At 41.7% G+C, this 20,136-nt stretch overlaps 1 protein-coding gene across 2 annotated transcripts in view; it reads right to left on the bottom strand.

The window, feature by feature from the left end:
* Positions 1 to 903: 903 nt before the first annotated feature.
* The window catches only part of fign (fidgetin), a 42,594-nt gene continuing 23,361 nt past the window's right edge, over positions 904 to 20,136 (bottom strand). For both annotated transcript variants that reach the window (XM_054787578.1, XM_054787577.1), the window contains one exon: positions 904 to 11,731. In XM_054787578.1, the coding sequence (XP_054643553.1) occupies positions 9,522 to 11,731 (2,210 nt within the window). In that variant the 3' untranslated portion in view covers positions 904 to 9,521. The remainder of the gene's footprint in view (positions 11,732 to 20,136) is intronic.

Here is a 20,136-nt window from a genome sequence, read left to right on the forward strand (position 1 = left end):
TTATGAGCTGATGTTTTTTGTAGGGCTGTCAAAAAGAGCACATGAAGTCATTGATTTCATTAATTGCGTTAATGTGCATCATGTCAAGCCACATCTCTCTGTTATGACGGCAGACGGAGCCACAATAGCGCCCCCGCACAGTCACACAGAGTCTGATGCTCTTTTCTAATTGATTGAATGATTCCTACCTCAGCAGCATCCTCTATATGTATCTCCAACCCACAAACACCTCATGTTTCCAGATGCAGGAAATTTGTCTTTCATGTTAGCCTTGGGTTATGGTTAGGTTGACTGGGGAGAGGGTTTGGATTAGGGTTAGGTTGACTGGAGAGGGTTAGGGTTAGGTTGACTGCTGGAGAGGGTTTGGGTTATGGTTAGGTTGACTGGAGAGGGTTTGCGTTAGGGTTAGGTTGACTGGAGAGGGTCAGGGTTAGGTTGACTGGAGAGGGTTAGGGTTAGGTTGACTGGTGAGTCCTAATGCACAATGTACAGTTAAAGGCAAAACCTTTGTTAAATTTGACTTCCTCTTGCTATTTTCTTCACATGTACAATCAATTTCATTTCAATTCCTGTAATTTCAATTCAACATCCTGTGGGGCGGAGCCAATTCAATTCAAATTCAAATTCTTCCAATGAATTAAAATGAAATTCCACATTCTGATTTTTGCACATACCTTGCTGATACTATGAATGCTAATAATAGGCATGATAAGTGTATGAGTGTCCAGCTAGCGTCCCTTAATCACAAGAAAGCTGATATAGGAGGCATTATGACATCAATATCTTCTCAATCAATAGAAAAGATGATTGTTACTAAACAAGCACAATCATTTGATGGCGTTTCATCATCACACACATTTCTTTCAAATAAAAGCATGCACATTTCAGGAAAAAATGAGCCATTTTTATTTCTTTGAAAAGCCTGACTGAAATGAAAATACATGAAAAGTCACCGTACTATGGCAATACATACACAGGTATAAAGATGTACAGTATGTATGCTGTATATTTATTGTTAGCAAATGTACAATAAGTACAGCTATGTGCAAGTTCATCGTCTGTACATGGAGAGGAAAAGTCCCAAAGCTTTCCTGGTACACAGTGGCACATAAAAACACGGCAACACGCGCACTACGATACTTCACATTGGATTCTTTTGGGATAATGCATCGTCCATAATCCATCACATATCCAAAAATATGGGAACACGGCCAATTCTTTACCAGTAAGAAGCCCCGCTCTCCCCCCCATCTGTAATTCATTACGTTAATGAATGTTCACTTTCAAGAGCACATTTTTTGAATGATGATGTCGTTGTTCTTTCCACAAATGCATGACAATCCAAACAAAGTGACATAAATACTACAAGTCCAGTATGTGGTAGAAATGAGGTAGAATGCACTTCCAAAACACAAACATATCAAAGCCAATATTAGAAAAGCAAACATCACTGTGCTTATCAAAGACTTAGACGCCCTTGTCGGCGCCTCACCCTCAATAATCAACCACAACATGGACAGTGCTGGAATAAATGTCCTCATTTCAGATGTGATCAATAAAACACCGTACTTTACCCGAAATCATCTCCACATTCCAGTTGACCTTTTCAAGCACAGCCAACTCACGCCGCACTCATCTCTGCAACACGCCAACATTGTGCTGTCCAACGCCACTTGGGACGTCTTCTTAGGCCGCATTCTCTAAAACATTGCAAAGGCTTTCCAGAAAAAAACACTGTCATGTGATACACGATCGGACTTACCAAAGATTCTGTAATTAACTCGTGTGATACGCGATTGGACTTACCAAAGATTCTGTAATTAACTCGTGTGATACGCGATTGGACTTACCAAAGATTCTGTAATTAACTCATGTGATACGCGATTGGACTTACCAAAAGTTCTGTAATTAACTCATGTGATACGCGATTGGACTTACAACAGATACCATCATTAACTCATGTGATACGCGATTGGACTTACCAAAGATTCTGTAATTAACTCGTGTGTTACGCGATTGGACTTACAACAGATCCCATCATTAACTCACGTGATACGCGATTGGACTTCCAGATTCCGTCATGAAGCCAGCGCTGGTGTGTGAGCGAGCAGATAGATATGGTGATGAAATGATGAGATGGACACATGTGGCAGCACGCTTTCAAGCTTCAAAGGAAAGAAATCTTTTTACTTTGGCCTCAATCGGTAAAAGTGCAATATTTCATAACTTCATACTTTCAACTACTTGACTTTTTTTCAACATTCTTTTGTATTCTAGTCAATAATGGCCAATTATTTAGTGCAAAGGAACATTAGGGTCTCATTCATAAGAAAACTGTAAGATAGCACAATTGATTATAAGAAAAAAGTAATTTTAAGACAGTCAATATCACATTTTATGAGGAAAAAAATGTGATATTTGAATGGACTAGAAGAATTAAAAGCTGTAATTTTGTCAGAATGAAGTTGAAGTATACAAAAAAAATACGCTTGAGTGAATTAAATCAAAATATTATAGAAAAAACCTTAGAATATTGACAAAAATACTGGAGAATAAAATGAGATCAAACTATGAGAAAAAAATGTAGTTTTAAGAGAATCCATTTGTAATTTTAGGAGAATAAAGTTTTAATGTTGTAAGTATAAAGTTGAAATATTATGTAACAAACAAATATCACTTTTAAGGGAAAAATAGAAAGTTGAGAGAATATATTTGTAAAATTACTAGGAAAAGAAAAAACCCCTCTTCTGTGAGCTTTGTTCAATCGTCTGTGCAGAAATATGATTCATATTCCATCATTAACATGATGATGACTTTGTTCCTTAGTAAGACTTCATTTTCTTCACTTGATTCTATTTTTCTATGATTTTTCTTTCCAACATGACCCTAACAATCCTCCTTGGTTTTCAGTGCATTGATCGCAGCCTTAACTAAAAATAACAATAATAATAATAATAATAATAAACTCATCGAGGAAGTTTATGCATGGAAAACAGAAGAAAACAACTTCAGCACATCGATCCCACATGACATAAACTGGCACTTTTCATGTATGGATTTTGGAAATATATTCACATTTAGATGCATTGATAAGACTGGAAAACTCAACTACAGAAAGAGTTATGTGTCAAAATATTAGCAAAAGCATTGAAATACATCATGTGGTATACATTCTACTCCACTCGCTATTTACTCAATCATTTCACATACGAACTACACATGTCACCCATTCCAAAGTTGAAGCCAGGGGGCGTACTGCAGGGGAGCTGTTGTAGGGGGTTTACTGTAGGGGGTGTAGGGGTGTACTGTAGGGGGTGTAAGGGTGTACTGTGGGGGGTGTAGGGGACGTACATGGGGTGTACAAGAGTGTATTTGTTACTTTGTGGCGTCACAAAAAATAAGAAAATGATACTTTGGTGCGGTTGGCGCTTGTACTTGTGTCATGTGACCAAAGGATGCAGAGTAAAGAACATTTGATTGGCAACTTTCCAAAGTAAAATGGAATATGTTGGTTATTTGATGTTAGACTTGATGAAAAGCTTCTAAAAAAGCCTCTTAAAGAGTGACAGCATTTTGTCTTTTCAACGGCGCTCAGCGTCTTTGGTCTTCGCAGCGTTCACGTTGGATCTCAAGTGAACCGAACCGCACCAGATTTGGGATGATCACGCCTGCCCAACGAAGCATACCAACACAGCAAGTGCACCAAACAAGTGTGAACGCATCCTAATCCTAATCCTCCCCCAACAGGAAGAAAAAAGGACTTCTTCCAGCCAGCGTTTGTGTATTTCTTTTCCAGGTTGTTTGTTTTGCAGGTCAGAGGACATCATACATTCAGTGTGGCAAATTCACTTGTCAGACGCTCCCTTTCTTTCCCCGTCTGTCTCATATGTCGCCATTAATGACAACAAACAGATATAAATAAACTTCTAAAAATAAGACTGTGTCACATCTTGCCACGCGCCCTGGAGTCAAAGGAGTGCCAGTCAACTCGTGGATGTTCGCGTTATAGACGGAGACAATGTCACTGCACGTCTTCCATAAACCTTTTTTACAATAACAAAGACACAAGATGTAGAAATAGATCGCTGATCGCTTTGTGACAAGTAACAAGGTGTATTCCATGTAAAGACTACAGTAGATCCCCGCACATTTTTTGGTCAGTTTTTTTTTTTCTGCAGAAAACACATCTTGTTCACCCTAAGAGGGTAATAATGAATAAATACATGATAATCATATAATTAAATATATACTTGATAATAATAATCAAATATACAGCATACATGTTGAAAAAACAACATTTTTACATGTTTATGTCTTTTTTTTTGCCTCAAGCGTTGAGATGTCACCCTTTGTTTGCCGGACCTTGAACACACAATAGTTGTGTGCAGTGAGACGTAAAAGGTTTGTTTGGCTACGTTAGCCCTAGCTTCCCCAACTAATTAATTGACGGTGCGTAGCTATCGGGGGTGTCTTTTAAATGTGACAAGATTTCTCGTTCAGAAAAAAAATTGTCTTGTGGACACTTGGCCTGAGATGATAATAAATGAATCAATTAATTACACAATAAATGAAAATGAACTGGATCATTTTGCCAGGCTCCATATATCGCCATGTGCATGCGTGTCCCTCGCCTCCAAACAGGCAGGAGGAGATTTCACTCCATTTCACTGCATTGATTTCAGCGCCTAGGAACATTCGCTCACCTAGAACCCCCAACCTTTTTGTATCCACGGACCGGCTCGTGTTCCTACAAATCTCAAAAAATCTCCAAATATGAAGTGAAAAAAGGGTAAAAATACATGGGAGAAAGTTAGGACTCACAATGGTGCCTTCAAGGGCCGTCAAACAAAGTGGGATGGGTTACCGCTTGCAACAAACACCATAAACATGCAAAAACTTTGGGATTCAATATATTGCCATGTGCATGTGTGTCTCGCCTCTCGCCTCCCAGTAGGCAGGAAGGGAGTTCACTCTGTGCATTGCTTCCAGCACCTTGTCCCATAGAACAACGGCATAAAGGGAGTGAGCTCTTTTGCCAGTCATACAGTCTCTTGTCTCGATGGGTGGAGGCGGGGCCGCTAGCATACACACAGAGTGCAGAAGAGTGTAACGTATCAGAAATGATATTTGTAGATTGCAATTTATTGTCATATTTTTTTAACTGTAATTCTCGTAGACCCAATGTCGTGCATCGTCTGGTCTCGTGAAGTGAGTGCCTCGTGACACCCCTAGTGGCGATACATTTTATACTAGAAATGAAACAGAGTTCACAATCCAGGGCTCTGGAGCCAAATCTAATCTCATCATTGCAAAACTCACTTTTATTGCAAATGTTGATCTGAAATTGTTGAACAACATTTTTATGAGCATATCAAACCCTGATGCTTTTTTCACCATTGGCTGGTGGTCCCGGGCGGTGACCGGCGGGGATCTACTGTATCATGTGTGAGTAAATTGGGTTCTTGGGAGTGAAATTGTAAAGCTCATACATTTTGCCCATACAAAGGAAATCAGAGTTTGTTCTTGCAAAACATTTGCCATCGTCGCGTATTTGTCTTTCAGAGATAACCAACAAAGTGAGGTAGAAAGCAACTTAGGAGATACAGTACATAATCCTTGGGTTTCATTAATGATAAAACAGCAGCAGGATGGAATGAAATGGCTCCAGGCATTTTTTTTGTTTTTTTTTTCCTTGCTCAACCCCAAGATGTTTGTCTGCACCTTTTTTCAAATTCCACTCAGCTAGCGCTCGTGGTGAGATGTACAGCTGAGCCTCCCAAAGTAAAAGAGCAGAATGACTGTGTATGATTCTCAGCGTTGATAGTGCCTTGGAAATAAGTGGAGAATTAGCTGGAGGCAACAATTCAACATAAATAAGCCGAGCTTCTCTCTAAAGGCAAATCTCCAAGCCTCATACAAAGTTCCATTTGAAGGAAACAGCCAGCAGATTAATATTTGTCTGGCAAAGAAATCCAAATAAATACATTCATTGTAGAAACCATGGCACTTTCTGAGGTATTCTAGCCGTACAGTGTATGTACAGCATGCTTTTGCCTCTCTTGTGGTTTGGAGTATCGAAAACGTACACTTAAGATCCAAATCATTCTTCTTAGAAGTATTTCTTATCCTCTGCTTGGAAATGACACAAGAAAGTTGAAACAAGTTGTGTTTGTGACAATTACTCTACATTTGGAACATTTTGCTTGGATAGGACAACTCTGATAATATTCTAAAGCAGGGGTGGACATACTTTTGGCATCGAACAAAACCACATGCTTGCTCACGGTGCAGCAAAACGGAAACACAACACATCCACAGCAAGTTAACGCATCGCATAAATCAACAACTAAGCACTGAACATAGCACGTGACTTGAAACTGTTGTTTCCAAATGCCCGCAAGGCATGCTGGGTAGTCCAGCTGCAACAATATAAACTATGAACAGCAAAACATTGGCTATCAAGAGTATGTTAACTCCTTGTTTACTTCTTTGACAACCTCCTCAACATATTTTGCAACCTAGCAAAAAATGTGACACAATGTTGGGAGAGAGAGTACCGCAAGATACCCAGCATGCCTTGCGGCAGGAATGTATGGGTGTTTTTTTCATGGGTATTACATGTAGATATTTCTTTGTATTGCTTTGTGCATCGTGTGTGTTGACGTGTTGTGCTTTTCTACAAGCCACAAATTGCATCTGACTATTTTGGAAATGGAATTTGGAAATGGCCAGATTAAGACGCTTGGCGGGACCGATGTGGCCCGTGGGGCGCAGTTTGCCTGCCCCTGATCTAAAGGGCCCTGCTAACTTCTACAATCATCTAGAACTGTACTAAACCCTGAAAATGACAAATGTGGAACCTCCAAAGTCAACCACAATTTGTTCCGTGCCACTGGTTGACTTTCAAGTATTTTTTAAATCAGTTTTTACCGATAGCAAATAATGTAGTTCATGTTTCAAGTAACACTTGAACACTCCCAATGGACATAAACCATAAAGTCAAGCACAGAAAAGATCTCGAACCACACTTGGAGTTGGTGTCATGTCACGCGTGATGATGCTTGTTTGGCTTTTAAGGCGCATTTTTTCAGAAACTTTAATTTAACCCCAAATTTTAGTGGTCACAATTTGGGACGCTCCGATCAGGGTTTTATGCTGCCAATTCGGATCACCTGTGAGTGAGATCGGCCGATACCCATCACATGGATTAACTGTAGACCTTTCCATTTATTCATAACAAGTGGTATTTTTCAGGACCCCCGTTCCACGGGCCCCTGGCACACAATACAACGGAGTGTTAGGGCCACATTGAAAAAATAATAATAATAATCTGAGATTTTGACGTAAATTAATGAGAAAAAAGGCGTAACATTACCTTTGCCCAAAGCCAAAATTCACATACGTGCCCCCCCCCCCCCACTTTTTCTAGTTGTCTCAGGCAATGACTGTTATGACCAAGTATTAAAATAACCCCAGACTTTGAGAATAAAGTCATAAATTGTCGAGAATAAAATCCTAAATGTATGACGTTATTCTTGTGATGTTATGACTTGTGAAATGTACTACTTTATACTCGTAAATGTACAACTTTATTCTCAAAGTCTCCGATTGTTTCTTTCAGTGTGGCCCTAATACTCCATCACAAAAATAGGTAAATATTAATCAAAAAATTGAATATAAAAAATTTAATAATAATAATAATAATAATAATAATATAAAAATAAAATTATAAAAAAATCCAAATTAACTTTGGGTGGATACCTTTTTGTTTGTTTTTTTGCCTTTATTTGCATAAAAGGATTTTTGTACTATTTGACACAATCCTGACTTTAATTTGATGCATGTTTCTGGAGTGCTACCAATACATGGGAGATGTATTCAACCTTTTAATTTTGAAGAAAATGAACAGAATGAAAGAATAAAAATAATAAATATCTTTATGACTGGCAACATTTCACTTGTCCACCACTTTATCCTCCACTCAAACAGTCGTTATGCTATTTTGTGCTCATTTGTCATTACATAAAGGCATCAAGTCTGAATTCAACACTTATAATAAAAAAGAAAATATTCTTTGAGCCTTTGGTGAGCTACTCAAAATGAGCGGGCGAGCTAGGAGAGCCCTGTGATAGCATCACCATCATAAGGCTTTATGTTCATTGCACAAGCACACACAAATAGTGTTTGGAGGACAAGACATCACGAGTATCATGACAACACGACAGCTAAATTGTTCAGTGACACTTGAAAAAGTTAGTGCGTGCCCCATGAACGTGATAGCCGCTTCCCTGTGGGACAAAAAGGAGCTCCCAACTAACCGCACCGCTTGTTTGTTTTAAAAACAAAATGTCACTGCGCTAAAAAGTCACATTTGGAGACCGAAGACCAGAAGCTAGGCAAAGCGTGTAAACAAAGATGCAAGAACGGCAATAAGTGTGATAAGGGAGTGATCAATCACACCGGCATGGATTGGCGTAGCCTGTATCAAGCACTTTTACAGACGAGTGTTGGTTCTTGTGGCAACATGGGACAAAGCGCGTCCGTTGTCGGTTCAACCCTACGTGACACGACACACACGTAGGGTTTTTGGGATCGGCTTATGCCGATCATGTGTTTTTTAGGGAAAGATGGGAGCATTCCTAGTCACGATGCCTTTGGCTACTTTCTTGTGTCATTTCCAGCTCCAACATCCTCATTCAGCAGATCCAGATTGGCCGTATGGACCTGTTGGGTTGGGGTTACAAAGGTGGGTGAGGGTTACATCATCACTTTCCTGAGTTTAGCAAAGAAACAACATTGAATGGTATCATCTTACACGTGGGGCAAACACTGAAGTACAACGAACAAGGATTACATAGTAAAAGTGGTAAAAGAATACCCAGCGTTTACGTGGTATCTACAGTGAAAGAGCCAAAAAAGAAATCACTTTGCGTTTGGCTCGGATCTTACGGGACAAAAGTGAGTCAAGTATGCAAATGTTTTCTTTTTTCCCCAATCAAATCATTTATACATAGAAAATATGCCATAAAAATGAAGCTGAAACGAGAGGCATCAATGTCATCTAGCTGAAAAAGAAGGGTTCACAAAGAGCACGAAGAGAGACGGCGCTGTTCTAAGAAAAGAGAAATTGTCTCATTTTAAAGCTTTTTTTGTCTTTGTTTTTTAACGCACTATTAGCACATGTCACCAATGACGATTGGGAAGCAAAACAAGGAAACTGAAAGAGCACCACCTCAGGCACTTGATAGCAACTAAATCTCAAAGTCAGCAGTGGAGTATGGTCGTATATACTGTACTGTATGTACTGTATGTACTGTATGTACTGTATGTACTGTATGTACTGTGTGTACTGTATGCAGTGTATGTACAAAAGGAAGGTATCGCTTTACAAGTCTCTTATAACTCCCACCTCGTATCGACTGATCAAATGTAGGTTTGGTCACGTTCCGTCTAAAGCGCTCGGTGACAAGCACTTCAACACGTCAAGAGTAGGGCCCGGTGCTTGGTCACATGATCAGCTTTCATTGACTACAACCAAACATTTTATTCCATTCCGTGTACGTGTCGAGTTCTTTTTGTGATATGCTGGGCTGGAATTTACAAAAGACATTGTCAAAGTCTTGAAAAGAGACGGGTCTCATCTGCCTGGGATGGATGCTTGCCAGGTCAGAAGCAGGAACGCCGTGGAGGGCGCCCACCACAGCCTCTTGACAAAGCTGAACCACGTCCAGTCCTGAAAAGCCCTCTGTCCTCTGAACCAGTAATGACATCTCTTTGTCACTGAGACAGTAGTTGTGTTGTGAGAGCACTTGGCTGATTATCTGGTGTCGTGCCGTCCCGTCGGGTAAGGGGATGAGCAATCGCTTGGTAAAGTACCTCCTCAGGGACTCCGGGATCTCTTCAGGCTTAGTGGTGGAGCAGACCACAAGAACATGGTCCTCAGCGGAGGATAAAATACTATCGAGCTGCATGAGGAGCTCAGCCTTCAGTCGACTCACTGGGCTGTCCTCGCTGAGCTGGGCCGACAGGAGGAGGTCCACCTCGCTGATGAACACCACCGCTGGTTGGCGACACCGGGCCACCAGGAACGAAGCCTGGATGATTTTGTCCCCCTCGACCAACCACTTGGTCACCAGAGCTGAGCTGCTGAGTCGCAAGAAGGCGGCCCCCAGCTGGCTGGCCATACAGCGAGCCAACAGCGTTCTACCCGTTCCCTGAGGTCCAAATAAAAGAAGGTTACGAGGTAATGCGTGAAGTCCACTGAACATGTCTGGCCTTAAAATGGGCCATAGTACCTCCTCCTTAATGGCCGCTTTGGCCATATCCAGTCCGGCGATGTCACTCCAGTCCACTGGAGGGCACTGCTGAAGGATTTCTTCCGTCACCATGTCCACCAGGTTGGGGTCACTGTTCTTCAGTTGCTCCTCAGCAGCATGGATGGACGAGGTAGGAGTAGCGACATCGGGCCCGCTTAGGGAATGAGGCAGGTGCTGTCTGTGCTCTTCGCTTTGCTCGCTCAATATGGGGGACCCGAACTTGCCGTAGGTCTCATCCACGGAGCTTTTGGTTGATCCGAAGGACGGGGGAGTCAGAGCCCCGCTAGAGTGTATGCTAAACTTCCTTTGCTGATCAGAAGGTAACGTCTGCTTGGTTGTCTTGAACGCTAAAGAGGAGGCCTCGCCGTTTCTGTCAAAGCCGTTGCCCCTGCTTGAGTCTGAGACGCTGCTGTCTGCCAGTCTATACATGGGACTATGAGACGAGCGCTGGTTGTAGCTGAATTCACCGTAGCTGGAGTCCACTTCTCCGTGTCCGCTCATGTAGAAAGCTTTCCGTTTTAACGAGTTGGATGTGCTGCCGTTCAGGGGTGCCGGGGCAATTGGCGTATGATTGTGGGACTGGTAGGTGTAGCCGGGCAGTGTGGAGGGAGGGATGGGTGTGGGGGCTGCAATGCCGGACGGCAGATAAGCAGAAGGAGGGGGGGGAGCTCCCCCGGGGCTGTAACCGGGGCCGACAGCCGTCTGAGAGGGATACCCTGTTGGAGGATAATTGTAGCTGGGAAGGTTAGGAGACCCGCCGTTGTAGCTCGGTACTAAGGTGGGGGGAGGAGGCGGCGGAGGGGGCTGCAAGAGCCCGGCGCTGTGCAAAGGAGACGGGTGCGGGGAAGTGGTCTGCCCGCTGTAGCTAGAATGCAGGTAGGAGCCGTTGTAGCTGGCAGTGTATTCCTGAGAGGGAAGGCCCGAGTGGAGCGTCGTGGCCGTGTGGCTCCCGCAGTTACTGCTGGAATAGCTCGGCTCAGACAAGCTGCTCGGCACCCCCGGGGAGCTGCCGATGCTGGCTGACGCATCTGTAGGGGGTAGGGCAGCTGTCATTCCAGCTTTGCTCACAGATATAACATCTGGAGCACAGTTCATTGGGTAAATCCCCTCCTGCCAGGGCTCATTCTCTGACTTTCGCCCATTCAAGAGTCCGGCGCCGCCTTCCGAGTAGGAACAGAGAAGGGCTCTTTCATTTGGGCCTTCAAGGATCCCAGAATACTTCTCAGCGTACTTCTTAAGCAGATTGGAGGCAGTCAGCGCAGAGATATCGTCGTTTGCCCACGCATACTGGTACGTTCGCTGCAAGTGCCCCCGGTAGGCCTCTACTTTGTGCGCTGGCGAGCGGGTGGTAGATGAGATGTCAAAGTGTTGCTCTGCCCATTGTGTGTGCTCTGGGGTCCACTGCATCTTTAGACCTGCGTATTATACATAAGACATAACACATGTCAGAACAGCCGTTCACTCTCATCGCTGCTCAAGTCCTTTCTCACTGATCTCAGTTCTACTATCGTATTTTACTTTCATCAGAATGCATTCACTGAAATGAATATTTGGCATATTTTCATTATTTCTATGGTATATAAATATATGTATGTATTATTTTACATATATATACTGTATATATACACATACACTCACACACACATGCACGTAACACATGGCATTTAGCGCGCTGCATCATATTATTTTGTACAATTTGGAGATTCAATTTTGCGAATATGAAACATTGTTGTCCAATGAGGAGCATGCATCCTGAAATACGATGGTTCCTTAAAAAACACATGATTTAAAAACAACAATAAAAATGTGTTTTCTTTGTCTTAAATAGGACGAGAGTGACAACATTCCTAACACAGATGCACACCGCCGTGTGCATGTTATGTCTGCTATGTTCTGTCACCTATTCACCCTCTCATCAGTGATTATTATTATACATGTATTTGTATTTATTTATTGAGTCCTATTTTACCACACTGTTGCACTGCCTTACCATTTTCCTGTGTGTTTAAAATTGGCAAATTTAAAATACAGGAAGAGTACAAATGTACTGCGATTGATGTGAAATGGATGGGGGGGGGGGTGTAGGATTAAATTAGCTTTGCTTCTTTCTACTCCTTTTTGGACTTTTAAGAACTGTGAATTGCATTAAAATAAACGAAACAAGAACGAACAATGTTTTGGCGATACTTGTCTTTCTACACTTTTGGGACAAACCTTTGCACCGTTGAATCTCCATTTAATGCTGATGCTGATTCATCACACAGCTTATTTTATGTCCATTTATTATGTCCATTCATTATTTTTGCTTTATTACCACCTTCCACACGTGTTTCCAAATGTTCTACAGTGTCCATTTTTATTGTTAAAACAACAAAAATGACATTTACTTAAATGCTGTTGAGTGTATAAAATATGGCATATATATTTGTTGTGTTTTGAAATGCTTGTTATGTCCTTCGATGCAAAGAGAAAATAAATCAAAAATCAAAGGAGCCGCGCGCTTTTTCAGACAGCGACGACAACTACCAAGTATTTCAACGCATGTTTTTCCACCTGCAAACGATTGGCTGGTGGAGACCACATGGTTTAACTGCCCCATCTCAGCTCCAAATACGCTTCCTTGTCCCGTGAAGGCTCGAGCGACGCCAGTTTCCCATGCGGCAAACAAACACAAAGACGCGAGTAAGAGGATGCAGTGATGAGGATGTGAGACACAGCACGCCGCTGTAATCCACCCGAGCACCCGAGCAACGCGCAGCACAATGACATGGCGGGTCAGTCCATAATCCAACTCTCATCTGAGGCCTTCGCAGACACTTTCAAATCTGCTTGAAGGAGCGCAGCAAAGCAATCTTCCTTGGCAGCGCTCCGTTGCTTTCATCACACAAACCCCTCAGCCCAGCAGGAATTACATCCACATCAAGTCTGCCCGTTGCTTCCATCCACGGCCGGGCGGGGAAAGAAAAAAACACATGCTTGACTGCCGCCGTCTCTCCGCCTCTTCAGCCTTGAGATGTGAGCGACATCAACATCACGTTCAACCGCAACGTCCGGTCGCAAATAGATGTTTTTATACATTTGTACTTTTCTTTGGGATTAACCAATCATGCGCGCTCTTAAACAATGTTCAATAGACTGCAACTCAACACCGACACATTCTACTCTACTTACTGTATCTCTACAGGAGTATGTGTCTCTATGGACTCTATCTCTGGATGCATCCTGTATCTATGCATGAATGTGTGTCTGCACGTATTGAATCTATTATTTCCAAATGCAATAATCCCAGCAGGTATTGCAGTGCTAGACGTCAGTATTGCAGTATTTGTACTGCGTCCATTCACGTCGTGTAAGAAGCAGCGGGCGTAGTTATTGTTTGGAAAGAATAAGAGATGATTCCCTCCCCGTCATTGGCCCACCCACCACACCAGGAGCTAATTAGTAGGATTACGCTGCACTAATTGTGTTCATTTACAAGGTTTTAGTCAAAGAGATCCATGCTATGGCTTACATGCTTGTCAAGCATCCAAGCTAATGATGAAGGGGGGAAAAAGCCCAAGGCAAGAAAGCCTGGCAGCAAGCATCAGCTACAAATGCTCATAGAAAAATCCTATGCACACAAATCAGGAGGGTTTGGGAAGACATATCGTGTATACATCTTGTTATAAGATGATGCTTTTTTGTACTAAACAACATGTTCATTTTCTACAAATTTGGAGGCATTTCTGTAAAAAAAAAAAAAAAATTCTAAATAAAATGATTTATTAAATATAAGCAACATTGTTGAAGTGAATGTTGTCACGAGGAGTGACTACGAGCTGCTAAGAGCTTCTCCTTGTCTGAATAAGATTGGCCTCAAATCAGAACACATCTGCCATCATCCACTTGCAGTGAACTTGTTCTGTTCTCAGCTGACTCTTGACAGATATGATTGATATGCACACACACACACACACACACACACACACACACACACACACGCACACACACGCACGCACAGGCACACACTCATCATGCCCAGTCTGTATTTGCATGTAGACATGAGTAAATTAGATAAAATGCTAACAGTTACCATGCTAGCACCTAGGAAGATAGCACTCTGTACAGAAAGTGCCAAGGCAGTTCTATTGTGTCCCTATACCATGCCATGTCTGTATTTGCATGTAGACATGAGTAAATTAGCTACAATGCTAACATGCTAACAGATAGCATGCTACCACCTAGCAAGATAGCAATATGTACAGAAAGTGCCACGGCAGTTCTTTAGTTTCCCTACATGATGTGCCATAGCAGTATGTATATGTGCAATGAGCTACAATGCTAACATGCTTTCGGGCGTGCATGCTAACATGCTAGCATCAAAAGTGCCAAGGCGCTCCTATAAAGTCCCCACATCATCCCATTCCCCATATTTGTATTTAGACACGAGTAAATTAAGTGACATCGTAACATGGCAACCGTTAGCATGCTAACACAATACACAAGTAGCACAGAGTGGAAGGCAGCGGCAGCGATGCCATATCTTCACATGCTTTCCTGCAGCACCGGCGTGAGTCGAGAGCATCGGTGATGGATTTGGAGCAAACGCTTCATTAACACTCCAGCCACATTTGGTCAATAGCAAAATTGCGCGGGTGCTTATTGAGTGTGATTGGGTGTTATTGTTAATGGCCTGTGAACAATGTGCCACTTAAGGCAATCAAAGAGGCGCTACTTGCAGAGTGTACTTCATGTCATCCACGTGGAGATTTGCACATCATCCAAGATGATTACCTGACGCCGCTAACACGCCATGTAGGACACACGCGCGACACAAAGGAATTTGATTTGCGGAGGAGGAAGATCATATTTGATATTTGATATTGAATGAATACATTGACACTGAGAAATATACTTCATGTCAAGGTGCATCGGAGTGAAATGACTTCATTAAATACCATTCTCTTCATTATCAGCTCCACTTTTCCCACAGACAATGTTATTCATTTTAAAAGATAAAAGATCAATTGATATCCATAGCAAAGATTTTTATTGTTTGAAAATGATTCATATCCTGAAAGTTTCAAGCAGGGGCGTCAAACTGGTTTTCATTGCAGTTCTGGTTGTCATGTAGAATCAACTTGTGATATATAATGATAATTGTAATTATTTTTATATGTATATTTGAAATAAAATATCAAATAATAAAATACATTCATATGTAGAACAATGACAAGAAACAATCATATCCTACTGCAAACCCCTCAGGGAAAAACAAGGGCGGAGGGAAAAAGACCACTTTTAGGGTGTTGATACAAAAAATGTGAAAAAAGTGCAAATAATGACAAAAATATTTGCAGTGCTGAAACAAAAATAGTTGATTTACTGCGTTTCAGGCTCAACTCCACCTTCGTGTGGCGTCACAGAGAACGTGACAGTAACGCGCACGTGCGCCTTTTCAGGTCTCTGGCACAATGTAGTATTTTACTGATGCCAGACTAATTGGAGTCAACATGGGCAACATTTTTCATCTTCCTCCTTAATGTACACTCATTGCACACTTAAAAGCCAATGTCGGATTTTGTGGTTTTATTTACAGCAATTTTGATATTTCATTTGAATTTATGAGGCATTTTTATGTTGTTTTATGTTACGTTTATGTTGCTTACGTATCGTGTTCCTCCTCATTTCCTTCATGGAAAAGTGCAATTTTATTGTAATTTTGCACACCCTCCCCAATGCTTATGGAAGACATGAAGTCTTTCCCATTTCTGTGCGTTCCAAAAGATATCAAAACAGTTTGCATGAGGGAGCTCTAAAGCCCTCTAAAAAGCTCCAACAAGGTTTTCTGGTTTCCTGTCCAAGCTGTGAGCGTGTATGACAATGAACACGTAATACTTGCAGTATTTTGCTCATTTTAAGCATTAGCGGAACTTTGAGCAGCCCTGCTCTAAAGGATGTTGATCACATGTAAACTGTGCATTTACAATTTCAGATTCGGAAAGGACACAAATGATTTTATTCAAAATGTCAAAAAATAACCAATTTTTGTGTCACTTCCATCTAAAAGATATTCATTGGCCGAATAAAAGTGACTGAATGAAGCTAAAGACAATGTTGAGCTGAAATGTTACTGAAGACAAGCACGGCTACGTCACACATTTCGCATCCTATGATTTCCGTGTTAACGGAATCGCGGAATTGGCCAATAAAATCGGAATTGACTGTTAATCGTGCAGAAAGTGACATCATGTGAATGAAACGCTGTCGTCGTGGGGAGAAGGAACGATTGCCTGGGGAAGCATTTCCCCGGCGGACCAACTCACTGTGGTGGAATCTCACCGCAAGCACTGGCCCGCCCCATCCCGAACTAAACTTGTCGAAACGGTGACCGGAAACACTGGGAAGTTGTCAAAAAACTTCGACACTCACCTCTGACGGAATGTGAATGGAAGCTGAAATAAGGACGAGACGTGCGTTTATTCGTGCTTGGTGATTATTCACTTAGTTCAGTTATGAAATGTTTCATGTAATTATGGAATTTATGAATTCATTCATCAAATACACGACTTTTTGAAGTTTCGGTATCGCCGATACCAGTCTGAATTTTACTCAGTATCGGATCCAAATTGAAATCAGTGGGATTGCAAATCACTACTCCCTGAAAGTTCTCAACTCCTGTTTCCATGCTAAGGACAAAATAATAAAGCCAACAGCGCCTCCGCTGGTTTCACGCCAGAATTGCTTCAACTTCAACTCAAACATCCACGCTGCTTTTCACAGCAAAGATGACAGCTCCTTTCAACAACATTCACAGACACGCACAACTCACTTCCGGCCTTCAAAATAAGAGTGTGCTTTTCCACATGCTGTGTAAACAAAATAAGGGTGTCATACATAAACTCCTGACGTCCCGTTAGAAAAGTCAGCCGGGCGACATCCCTTTCTGAGCTGCTGGGCGTAATCGGCCAAGGATGTATTGCATCAATAAATGCAAGGATTTTTGCATTTCATTCATTCATTCGCTCGCTAACCCAAAAAGCACATCGCTACGCTACGCTACGCTACGCTACGCTACGCTGCTTAAATAAGTGGAAAATGTAAAAGAAAAAAGCAGAATTGTAAAAAATGAAAAGGTAAAAAAGGTGAATTTGGGAAAAAAAATCAACAGGGTTTGATCTTTGATGACTTGGTGGGGGGGGGGCTTGCATGGGAACCTTTGTTCATCATCCACAGGTTCCTTTGTTTCTCATTCCGTGCAACTTGTGCAACGACGGCAGATAGCCTGAGGCTTGGAGATCACGTTGACGCATCAGCATCGCCGTGCGGACAATCCTGCTTGAGAGCAGCTTTTACTTCATCATGAATTTCAATGACAATGAATTCATGAAAATGGTTCATATTTTTATGACTGGTGGGGGTAACGTTTATGGGCGTAATAATAATGATGCTAAAGATTGCTGTGGTTTATTTTGATGTACTTTGTGTGTGTGTGTGTGTGTGTGTGTGAGTGTGTGTGTGTGTGTGTGTGTGTGAGTGTGAGGGCGTGTGTGTGTGTGCTTCTTACTGTTGGTTTAATGCTTTGGGGGAAATTAGGCATATATAATTCTAATAATATAATTACAATAATTAGAATTATTATTATTATTGTTGTTTTTATATTTGTATTAACTTTTGGTGTGTTTGTGTGTCTTCTCTTTTCAATTGTTGTGTTTTTATCCTTTTGAGTGTTGTAGAGCTGAACTGGGGTGGGGTTGAGATCCTTTTTTCTTTCCTTTGTTAATTAAATATTAAAAACTGGGACTGTTATTGTTATTATCATTGTCGTTGGTGTTGTGGTTGTTAATTATCATTGTTGGCATTTATTATTGTTGTTCTTGTTGTAATCATTACTGATATTATTATTATTATTATTATTATTATTATTATTATTATTATTATTATTATTATTATTATCACAGTATTGATTTTTGGTGTTTTATTTGTATTTTCATTGTTTTGTGTGGGGGTGTGGGGGTGTAGGTATTGTGTCGCTAGACTGGGTGGAGTTGCGATTGTTTCATCTTTTTTCTTTCCTTTGTTAACTCATTCAATACCAAAGATGTTTTTATAAACGCGAATGCCCGATCCCAACAACGTATTTAGTAGTTTTGCACGAGAGGCAAAAAGAGGCGATGACGCAACTCCCCACTGATGGACTTCACTTCAGAGCAATTTTAAGCCTTAAAACGGCCACAAGGTGGCAGAAGTGCATTTGATAAGAGCTCGGCAGGGATCATGTGAACAGGAAAATGTCACATGACAGGAAGGAGGAAGTGAGAGAGCGTGGAGGAGTTTAGCGTGCAAAAGGTTACGTGTTGTCAGGAAATTTGAACGCATGCACACGCACACACACGTGCACACACACACAAAGTTCAGTTCCAAATGTGAAAACTGTAAATAGCTGATGGTGTTATATTTGTAAATAAATTGTTATTTTCATGTAAAACAAGCCTTTGTGTTATGTTGGTGTAGTAGTTTACATACTTGCGTTGCCACAAAAGCAAAAAATATTTGCGTGAAAATGAAAGTTATGCTTGAAATGTATCATTTCACAAAAAGCTGGTTTTCTCTGTTTTAGTCAGGAACTGATATTTTCCAGAAACTTCCATATGTTCTACTGCTGATGACTAAAGAACAGAAATACAGTAGCTAGAAACAGAGTTTTTTTCCTGATGAAAGATGGCAGTCTAATGTTTCTTTTGGTAGCTTCCATGTTTATTTAACCATACAACACAATGTTGTGTGCCTCAAAGATCCGTCCAAATCGCCTAAGATGGCCGCTACTGAAGGGGTTGTCTTTTGAAAAATGGCTGGGATTGAATGAGTTCATGAAAGTAATTTTAAAAAAGACACTGTCTGTAGACTTAATGAAGCTTTTAGGATGGCCACAGTTTGACCCTGGAACGGATTATTTTTATTTGCATTGTTATTGCTGGTGTTTGGCTTCTTTTTGCACTTGTATGGCAGGTGGGAATGTTGGAATGTGGCTTGGAACATTTCCTGAACACTTCATAAAGCATTTAGAAAACAAATAACAAAATAAAAGCTTTCTGCACAAAGGAGAAGGGATTTTGTAGCGTTTGTTGTTGGTTTCATAGCACGGCGCGCATGCGTGGGGGGGAGACGACGCCTCGGATGGCGCGATGACACGGCGATACTGCGACGCCGCGGTGTTTAATTTCAGCTTCAGTGATCAGCATCCATGAAACACAAATGTTGACCTTTTTGGGAACTATTAATCTGCTAGCCAGGCCCGTTTTTTAAGCAAACAAGAGCAGGCCTCCACTCTGTCCATCCAATTTCCCAGTGTGTAAATTGGACCGCCGCTTGCACAATTCTCTATTCATTACAGTGCGGCTGAAAGGAAGCACCGAGGTGGCAGAGCCGTTTTCTTTTCCTTTTTCTCTCTCCCTCTGCGTGTGTGTGTGTGTGTGTGTGCATGCGTGCGTGCGTGCGTGTGTGTGTGTGTGTGTGTGTGCATGCGTGTGTGTGTGTGCATGCGTGCGTGTGTGCGTGTGTGTGTGTGTGTGTGCGTGCGTGCGTGTGTGTGTGTGTGTGTAGGTGTGCGTGTGTGTAGGTGTGTGTGTGTGTGTGTGTGGGAGAGAGCGAGCATAAAGAGCTGGACTTTCCTTCCTCTTTTTTTGGCTGGGGGGGGGGGGGGGTGTTCGGGAGATGTGGGGGAGGGAAAGCTGTCATAATTGAAACGTGGCCTAATCAGAGTCATTACCATTTTTACCAATTTGCACCACCCAAGATGCTTATTAGGTAACTGTGTTTAATAAGCGCCTCTTTAGAAAAC

Source organism: Dunckerocampus dactyliophorus, chromosome 9, assembly GCF_027744805.1.
Source record: "Dunckerocampus dactyliophorus isolate RoL2022-P2 chromosome 9, RoL_Ddac_1.1, whole genome shotgun sequence".
Lineage (NCBI taxonomy): Eukaryota > Metazoa > Chordata > Actinopteri > Syngnathiformes > Syngnathidae > Dunckerocampus > Dunckerocampus dactyliophorus.